General features: G+C 38.5%; 1 protein-coding gene across 1 annotated transcript in view; it reads left to right on the top strand.

Moving 5' to 3' along the window:
* The first annotated feature begins 6,686 nt into the window (after positions 1–6,686).
* Positions 6,687–10,708, top strand: part of LOC107711156 (rho GTPase-activating protein 44-like) — a 60,598-nt gene continuing 56,576 nt past the window's right edge. Inside the window, exon 1 of the mRNA XM_016516093.1 lies at positions 6,687–6,938. Coding sequence (XP_016371579.1) covers positions 6,886–6,938 — 53 coding nt within the window. The 5' untranslated portion in view covers positions 6,687–6,885. The remainder of the gene's footprint in view (positions 6,939–10,708) is intronic.

Genomic DNA, 10,708 nt, shown 5'->3' with positions numbered 1-10,708 from the left:
GGGGCATAGAGGAGAAACAATACTGTACAGTATGTGGAAAATAATGTTTTTTTAACCTTAAAATGCATAAACACATTACATTACACCAAATACACAAAATAATGTTCTTTTTAGCAGCATCATATGACCCCTTTAAGGTTAGTATTTTTCATGGATTTATTTGTAAATCATAAAGTAAACACACAGCACCATCCTTGCACTAATGAAATTATACTTGTGTTGTTTTCATGAGCTTCATGTTTTCAGTAATATCTTCACTATGGCTTTTCCCCTTTGACCCCTTCCCCTCTTACATTCCTGTCTCTTCTCAGTATGACAAGAGATGATGAAGTGAGCTTCGGAAGGAAATTCAAAGGCATGGGTCTTTTTTTGGGGGAATGTACATGCTTGGGAGTCCCTTTCATTTTGATTTAAGACAGTCAGGAGAGCATCCAAAAGGGCTTGTTTGCTGGTGCATGGTTCCTGCACAGGTCTGGCAGCACTAAAAGATTCGTCAATGCTCAGATGTGATTAACATTTGACTCCAGACTAATAAAAACGAATGACAGAGTTGGGGTCAGAGGGTTGAGATCAAGGCTCATAGGATGTCCTCTCAATTTCCAGCCATCCAGATTAATGGGGCCCCTGTGGTAGGAGCAGCGAGTGGCTATATTTCAGTATCACTTACTCAGTGAGGCCTCTGAACCCTTAGGCCTCAGTACACTGCCCACCTGTTGCCCCATTAACTACTAATGGACTGCACAACCGCCAGGTTGCAGGGGAGGGGTGACGCAAGGGTGAGTTAGTTTTGTAGTTTCTTTGAAAAGCTTTGATTGTTCTATTTGTAGTTGACAAATAACTTGACAAATGTTCATGAACCTTCATCAACAATGAGATTTTAGGTTAAAATCTAAATGAGGTGTATTTGGAAAGTGTATTTTTAGGTGCTTTAACTACAAACCCGATTCCAAAAAAGTTGGGACACTGTACAAATTGTGAATAAAAACAGAATGCAATGATGTGGAAGTTTCAAATTTCAATATTTTATTCAGAATACAACATAGATGACATATCAAATGTTTAAACTGAGAAAATGTATCATTTTAAGGGAAAAATAAGTTGATTTTAAATTTCATGGCATCAACACATCTCAAAAAAGTTGGGACAAGGCCATGTTTACCACTGTGTGGCATCCCCTCTTCTTTTTATAACAGTCTGCAAACGTCTGGGGACTGAGGAGACAAGTTGCTCAAGTTTAGGAATAGGAATGTTGTCCCATTCTTGTCTAATACAGGCTTCTAGTTGCTCAACTGTCTTAGGTCTTCTTTGTCGCATCTTCCTCTTTATGATGCGCCAAATGTTTTCTATGGGTGAAAGATCTGGACTGCAGGCTGGCCATTTCAGTACCCGGATCCTTCTTCTACGCAGCCATGATGTTGTAATTGATGCAGTATGTGGTCTGGCATTGTCATGTTGGAAAATGCAAGGTCTTCCCTGAAAGAGACGACGTCTGGATGGGAGCATATGTTGTTCTAGAACTTGGATATACCTTTCAGCATTGATGGTGCCTTTCCAGATGTGTAAGCTGCCCATGCCACACGCACTCATGCAACCCCATACCATCAGAGATGCAGGCTTCTGAACTGAGCGCTGATAACAACTTGGGTTGTCCTTGTCCTCTTTAGTCCGGATGACATGGCGTCCCAGTTTTCCAAAAAGAACTTCAAATTTTGATTCGTCTGACCACAGAACAGTTTTCCACTTTGCCACAGTCCATTTTAAATGAGCCTTGGCCCAGAGAAAACGCCTGCGCTTCTGGATCATGTTTAGATATGGCTTCTTTTTTGACCTATAGAGTTTTAGCCGGCAACGGCGAATGGCACGGTGGATTGTGTTCACCGACAATGTTTTCTGGAAGTATTCCTGAGCCCATGTTGTGATTTCCATTACAGTAGCATTCCTGTATGTGATGCAGTGCCGTCTAAGGGCCCGAAGATCACGGGCATCCAGTATGGTTTTCCGGCCTTGACCCTTACGCACAGAGATTGTTCCAGATTCTCTGAATCTTTGGATGATATTATGCACTGTAGATGATGATAACTTCAAACTCTTTGCAATTTTTCTCTGAGAAACTCCTTTCTGATATTGCTCCACTATTTTTCGCCGCAGCATTGGGGGAATTGGTGATCCTCTGCCCATCTTGACTTCTGAGAGACACTGCCACTCTGAGAGGCTCTTTTTATACCCAATCATGTTGCCAATTGACCTAATAAGTTGCAAATTGGTCCTCCAGCTGTTCCTTATATGTACATTTAACTTTTCCGGCCTCTTATTGCTACCTGTCCCAACTTTTTTGGAATGTGTAGCTCTCATGAAATCCAAAATGAGCCAATATTTGGCATGACATTTCAAAATGTCTCACTTTCAACATTTGATATGTTATCTATATTCTATTGTGAATAAAATATAAGTTTATGAGATTTGTAAATTATTCCATTCCTTTTTTACTCACAATTTGTACAGTGTCCCAACTTTTTTGGAATTGGGTTTGTATGTTTAATATGGTTTTCACAATTTTAATAATATTTTAGTTGTTTTACAGCTCACTCAAGTAATCCTGCAGTGTGACCAATGAATTATTAAAAGTACAAATATGTTGTTTCTAAATTTGAGAGGTCATTAAAAATGTATAATAATACTAAAATAATTTTCCCACAAACTAAAGAGTAGCATCTCACAATTATGTGCTTAAACAAGAACAGTAAACCAGATTTGTAGTTGTGTGGCTTCCATTGTCCAGAATGGTAACACTTTACAATAAGGTTCCATTTGTTGACATTAGTTAACTACATTAATTAACATGAACTAGTAATGGAAAATACTTCTAAAGCATTTATTAAGCTTAATGTTGATTCCTACATTTACATATAGCGTTTCTTTAAAATCATGGTTTTAGCTACTACAAATAAAACCAAAAAACCTTGGCTACTATAGTTAAGCCATGGTAACCACAAATTAAGCATGGTTTTGCAACACTGGTTATACAAATGTTAGGGAAGACACACAATATAGGCCTATGAAAATACACATGGCACTTTGCATTACTTTGTAACTGGTTCATGGTATAATGAGAGGGAATTTGGACTATTTATAATTTAGTGTCTTTGTGCCAATTTGTGCCTGGTCAGCAGCAAATAACTGTATCTGACCGGATATGCTGGCATCCGAGGCACAACCGAGCGCAGACACGTCAAGTCCGTCCTGAGAAATGCATCCGCAGCCCCGTGAGGAACTGAAAAAAAACCCACACACACTCGTGAGTGAAGCTTCGCGATTAATATTCACTCGACCGTCAGTGTTTAGAAACCATTCAAGTGCGAGTGCAACTGTCCTAAGCACATTAAAGGGGTCATATGATGCGATTTCAATTTTTCCTTTCTCTTTGAAGTGTTACAAGCTCTTGGTGCATAAAGAAGATCTGTAAAGTTGCAAAGACTAAAGTCTCAAATCCAAAGAGATATTCTTTATAAAAGTTAAGAGTCAGCCACGCCTACCTAAAAGGGCTCGTTCTAACACGCCCCCACATATCTACGTTGCTATGTGGGAAGATTTGCATAACTCTGCCCAAATTTTCACACAAAGAAAGAAGGCGTAACTTTTAGCTTTTCAGACCGATGAGTTTTGTAAAAATGGACGCATTTCAGAAAGGCGGGGCATAGAGGAGAAACAATAATGTACAGTATGTGGAAAATAATGTGTTTTTTTAACCTTAAACCACATTTCATTACACCAAATACACAAAATAATGTTCTTTTTAGCAACATCATATGACCCCTTTAAGTAAGTCACGTATACTTTTACTTTGGAATTCCACTGCTGGGAGCACAATAAAAAGACTAAAATGTTTAAAAGATCCAAGACTAAATATCCAAATGAAAGTGAATCGACGCGCTTGGCCAATTCACTGTAAAGAAAGGACTCAGAAGAAGAATTATTCATTCGCAAAATAATGGTCTCACTGGTTCAGTCGTCAGAGCAATGTGACATACGCACATTATAACTGATGAAATATTTGCAGGAAAAAAGTGTCAATACTAAAAATGACAGAAAAATGTCCAGCAACAGAGCCATTGGCTGATGCCATATCACACTGCCAGCTGATATTAAAATACATACCTCTGTTGTTTTGTGACAACACATTTGCAATTTAAGATTAATATTAAAAGGTTAATAATAATAAACTGAGCATTTGAACTTGATAGTGAAGTCCATGACAATGTGGCAAAATGAAAAATGCATTTTAGCCAAGCAACTGTGATTAACAGGAATGCTGGGTACTAGGTATTATAGATCTTCTTCCCTGCAAAAAAGTGAAAAAATGGCTTTGGCTGTTTTGATTTTTTTTAATTTACTATTATTATTATTATTATTATTCTGGACTATTTCACAGAAAGAGACAAGCCATTTGATGTGTGCTGCACCAACTTCCTGTTTCTATAGACAGCATGAAATAAAATTGTCAAACCATTTCAGTTTTGTTAACTTTAGGCTGCTGTATTGGATTCCTGCATCTGTCAAATAATGAACAATATGCTGTTTTGTTAGATGTGTGAATCACAATCATCTTAGCCTTTGTAACATTGTTAAAATGACACCATATGGTAGCCTGTCAGCACCATTTCAACGCCTCTATTTTTATACTAATTGTCTCAGAATGTTTCTAATTCTCATATCTACATCTAACAAGTTTGATTTCTCATCTTCCCCATCTTCATATTGAGTTACACAGCTCATGAACAAATTAATTGTTTTCTCATATCTTGTAAAGAATCTTTGAATTCATCTTTAATCAAGAGTCAAAAGTATGTAAGTATTTTTGGAAAGACAAATTGAGATGAACAGTTCACGATGATGTTTTTAGTCACAATTCAAAAGAGTAAAGCACACATATTCAAAATTCTTATTCTTATAAAAAATGCGTTTTTGTTCGTTTTTGTTTCACAGCATCTTTTTATTGTAATGTTTGAAAATGCATTGATGTCCAGTTACAACAAGGTTGCCAAAAAAATGTATGAATATAAATCATACCAAGCTTTAAAAATCTCACCGAAATTGACCTAAGATATCATACAATATGTTGTCTCTTACAATTAACAGTAATGCAATAGCTAGCTGTCAGGAGGCGGTGGAAGTCCTTCAAATACAGGTCAAACTACATGAAAGCAGCCACAAGATGGCAGTGTCATCTTCACAAAACCCCAGATTTCCGTTCGTGTTCGGTTCCCAGTGGAAATGAATATCTAACAAAAAAGCTATGGCTCATGTTTGTTCATTTCCCTGTGGAAATATAGCCTTCGCAAAACTAATATAGCATAGTGTTTTTTTTTGTTTGTTTGTTTTGTTTTTTACTGGCTCTTTAATATTATGATTTTACAGCTTCTAACTTACTTGATTACTACTTTGGTAGTTTTTTTGAGTGGAGATTATACATTTTGGAGAATAGGGTTATCTGTTGGCTCATATTTTATCTTGGGTTAGTTATTAATTAGCCTAATCGTTGTTACTGTAAAGTTTTTATTTTCATATTTAGCCCATAAGGTCAACGTAACTGATTGAACAAATCCAGGATGCGACCTGTAATAACTGCCACCCACATAATAGCAGCCACCTAAATGCAAAAAAAAAAAAAGAAAAAAGGTTAGCACTAGTCTATGCCGTTTTTGTAGGCTATTAATAGTGTGATTAGTGTGTGTGCACAACGAATATTCCATAAAGAAAAAGTGCACTCCACATGCCCGGATGATGGAGGGGGAGGGGCTGTTATAGACTCCGATGTTGGATGACAAAACAATCTTATATATTCAATCTGTATATAATTACAGAGTACACAGTGCCTAGAATAAGTGCATAGCGTAGTGTGTCATTTGGGACACAACCTGTCTCTTATCACTCAACGCATTATGGTGCTTTCATTCAAGATTTCTAACCATGTCATATGCATTAGCTAAATGTATCCTATTGAAAATGTCCGTATCTGATTAAGTAAAAAATAAACAAATAAAGATTTTATTTGAATAATAAAAATAAAAACATTATTTTTTTGCCCATTACAGCATTCGCTCTGCACGTGAACACCCTCAAAAACGGGAAAATGAGCTTAATTTCAAATTTCATGCAACGCAGTTTCTTGCCTTATTGTGGAACTAATATGCTCATAGTTATCAGTGTGCTGTCGCGCATATCAACGCACCTACTGTTTTACCGTTTCCCTCAGATACCCGGGAAAGTTGCTTCTAATGTACAAAGTCATGAATATTTAATGAGGTAGAACCGAGGCTGTTTATGATTGGTTGTCTGTTGCTAAACAACTGTGCATCTTAGGGGTCAACCCCTCTAAAAGCTCTATGCTCTGAATCAGAATTTCATGGTTAAAAACATTTTTTGCCCTGCTGCTGTTTAAGTAGACAGGGTTAAGTGTGGTGTGAAAGACCACGTATTGTTTTTGTCTGAAAGCGTTCTTTATGCCACGAGTGAACTGCACTGCAGTGCAAACCTAACGCCACCACTGCATAGTGCATACCTGTCTGTCGACCGCACTAAATGAAAAGCGCTCGGCACATGGATCATGTGTAATAAGACTACACTTCCCATGATGCACCGCGCTCGCGTCGTTCCGCTGCTGTCACTTTGCCGATGCGAGAATCGCCCAGCAGCATCTCAGCCGAGCAGCAGCGCAAAAATGCACTGAAATACGCATTTTAGGACATTTCCACCCTCGTTCGGTTTGCCATGAGGGCGTGTGGTGGGAATAACGGGGATGTTCGCACCGGATTACGTCCCTTTATTTTGAGAGAAATGCGGATTGTTTTGCGCTCGAGGTGTTAACGCAGAAAAAAAAATACAAAAATGAAGAAGCAATTCAATCGGATGCGACAGCTCGCCAACCAGACTGTTGGCAGGTGAGCGCTATGATCTTAAATACGATCGTTTTACACCATGACGAAGTTTATTTATTTACTTATTTATTTGCAGAAAAGAATCCCTAACTCACATATATTTTCCCATTCAAACTTTCGTTATTTTCTAAATATAGCCTGTGAATGCATATTTAAACATTTTTAGTAGCCATTACTACTCATAGCGTCTAGCTATTGCGCAATGCATCTTAAAATAGCATTATCACACCCATGCAATATTAGGCATCATTATTATAAAGGCATGATTGGAGGTTGTGCATGCATCCGTGTGTCGTGCGTAACGGGTTCACTGCAGAGGCTTTTCTTCTAGCAAAATGCTTCTCGGAGGTTCCCCATGGCACTGACACTACACCCCCTGCACATGCCTCCAGGATGCATTTCCATCAAATGCAGCTTAATGTAGCACTGCTGTATCAGCTCACGTTGATTTGAATGAGAGGTGTGAGAATGACATGTCTCTAGTGCCAGCTGATGCGGATGGATGCGGATGAGAGGAAAATGGCAAAGGCGCAATGTTTTCATTGCACACTGATCTCTGAAAAAAAAAAGAGAGGAGGAGTTGGGTGCAGTACATCAGCAAGATCTGTCAGTGATGGAGAAGGTCATCATTGCTTCAGAAAGCACGGGTTCGAATTTCCAAATCCAGTTCATTATAGTGCGAATAGCGAAAAAGTTGCTGCCGATTTTTTTTCTTGCTTATCCCATTTATCTTGTTTATGCTGGAGTGGGTGTGAGATGCTTGACCTTTCACATGTTTGGATTGTTCTTTACGTTCTTCGCTCACCCACCTCTCTTCTTGTCATGCACGGGGCGTTGTGAAAGGCCAGAAGGTGTGTTTCGCTATCGGGCGGCTCCTTGCTGGTTGATTATACCACAGTGCTGTGGGTCATCATTTCAAATCCATGCTCAGTGGATGGGTAAGAGAAGCTTCTCTTTTACCTCCTCTGGCTGGCATCAGCAGGCCAGTGGAAAATGGCAAGCCGAGCTCCTCCAACCCAGTTCCAGCATTGCTCAGGGCATGAGATTGTGTGTGTGTGTGTGTGTGTGTGTGTGTGTGTGTGTTTGTGCGTAAGCCCTGCATTAGTATTCTCTACCTTTCCCTGGTAATGTCCAGGGAACTGTGGCAGCGGCCCACTGTGGCATTCTGTCTGTAACTGCATGTGCGGTAATGAGAAACAACATGTTTCCTAAACAACGCAGTGTACTGACTCATTAATAATATGTCCCAGGGTCTGGGAGGGCACACTGGACTGATGTTTGCTTTGGAAAATAGATTTGCATGTTCCTGTCATGTATTAGAAGTACAGAGTCACATCTCCCAATATCAGCTGAGAGTTGCACTTGGACACTGTGTTCACGACCTTGACAGACTCGTGCAGAGGTATTGCAGTGCAAGAGATGATCCATGACTCTTGTTACGTCACTGACTTTTGTTGTCCATTATCAACACCAGTTTTCTTTGCGAATATTTAAAGTCAGCATGAAATCAATATAGCTTTTATTTTCTTAATGTGTGTTACTGATCTTATTGTGAACAATTTTTAATGCAAATGTATTTTTGACCAAATTTGAATTTAAATGGCATAACTTGTTCTTCCTGTGATATGATCGACTTCTCTCTGCTTATGTATGCAGTCAAGCCAATCACATTCAGATCTGCCTTCATTTCAGTATTCAATGCTCGCTTTTCACTTTAAAGGTTTAGTTCACCCAAAAATGACAAATCTGTCATTAATTACTCACCCTCATGTCGTTTCAAACCCGTAAGACCTTCATTAATCTTCGGAACACAAATTAAGATATTTTTGATGGAATCTAAGAGCTGTCTGACCCTGCATAGACAGCAACGCAACTGAAATGCTCCCAAGTCCAGAAACGTAGCAAGGATATCAGTAAAATAATCCATGTGACATCAGGGGTTCAACCGTTCTGTGTCAGCTGCGTCACGCCGGATCTGTTTCCTACGTTGTTGTGATTTGATCTGAATGAAACAGGGTATCCGTGTGACGCAGCTGACACAGAACAGCATACGCTGTTTACGTCCAGCGGATATTCTCCAAAATGGCACCAGGGTGATGCGGAGGAGACGAATTGTTGAATAAAGTCGTTTTTTTTTTTCCTTTTGTGCACAAAAAGTATTCTCGTAGCTTCGTATAATTTACGGTTGAACCACTGATGTCACATGGATTATTTTACCGATCTCCTTGCTATGTTTCTGGACTTGGGAACATTTCAGTTGTATTGCTGTCTATGCAGGGTCAGAGAGCTCTCAGATTTCATCAAAAATATCTTAATTTGTGTTCCGAAGATGAACGAAGGTCTTACGGGTTTGAAACGACATGAGGGTGAGTAATTAATGACAGGATTTTCATTTTTGGGTGAACTAACCCTTTAAAGTTGACATGAAACAGAAATTACAATCGTTGTTCTTTTCATATTATGATGCATTTTCAGTTATTTGATTATTTTCTGTTTGTTATTTTCTGATTATTTTCGGAACTTCATGAACGAAAACTCCAAAAGTACTAAAAGTGTTTATTAACAATGAAAAGTCTTTATATAATACTTGCAAAACAGCAGACTCCGACTCAAAACAGTGAAAGCAACATTTTAAATGAATAACCTACCATTCAGAACTTTGGGGTCGGTAAGATTTTTTTTTTTTTATGAAAGAAATTAGTACTTTTAATCAGCAATTAAACATTAAATGAGACAAACATAGCAGTAAATAAATTTATAATGTTACAAACGATTTTTCTATTTAAAATAAATGCTGTTTTATAACTTTGTGTTCATCAAAGCATCCAAAAATTCAAAGTTTCGACAAAAGAAATTAAGCAGCCCAACTGTTTTCAATATAATAAGAAACGAGCAGCAAATATAGCAAACATATTAGAATGATTTCTGAAGGATCATGTGACACTGAAGACTGGAGAAATTATGCTGAAAATTCAGCTTTGCATCACAGGAATAAATGACATTTTAAAATATATTCAATGCAGCCTTGCTTTCAAAAACATGACTAAATACTGACCCCAAACTTAAATGATAGTGTTATTCAAACCAAATTCTATTCGACGAGCCATGTTTGAAGCCATTGTAAAATAGCGGATACACAAAATAGTTGATAATCCATATAAATGTATAGCAGCCGTAAACAACTAAACTCCTCTTCATGTTGTATCTAACAAACATTTCTATAATCAGTATGTACTGCAATACTGCACAGGCCTAGTGTATACATTTGTATTTATGTATTTGACATTTGTCCAGATGCTTTTATAGCTGTGTCCCCCATCCTCCCCGCTGTTTTCATTTCTCATCATTTGTAAATCACTTTTCCTCTTGCCCACTGTGATGAAAATGACTACCCCCTGCTCTGTGTGTATGTGCATTTGTGTTTATCTGGCTCAGGGGCCAGTATTTGTGTTCTTTCTCCGTGTTCTCAGTGTGACTATATTTATAGTCCTCTCATTCATGTTTTTGTGGCAGTGAGTGTTTGTGAGGGTTTTTGGTGGGGTTGTGCACTGCCTGTAGTGTTTTCTCTCTCAGGAAGTATGGCAGCCTCCCTCTTCCTTCAGAACTGCCAGCTTGTTGTTACTGGGAACAGTATGTTGTAAGGAGTTGTGTGTGTTTTTCGCCGTCAGCAGAGAGCTTGGGAACAGTGTGTATGTTGATTAATGGCCCTGCGTTACAAACGTGCTCGCACAACAGGGAGTGCCCACACATTGCAGGGAATCCTTTCTTATATA

Source organism: Sinocyclocheilus rhinocerous, unplaced genomic scaffold (assembly GCF_001515625.1).
Source record: "Sinocyclocheilus rhinocerous isolate Xijiao unplaced genomic scaffold, SAMN03320098_v1.1 scaffold115, whole genome shotgun sequence".
Lineage (NCBI taxonomy): Eukaryota > Metazoa > Chordata > Actinopteri > Cypriniformes > Cyprinidae > Sinocyclocheilus > Sinocyclocheilus rhinocerous.
The sequence above is the reverse complement of the archived record's forward strand: the minus strand, read 5'-3'. Positions and strand labels throughout refer to the sequence as shown.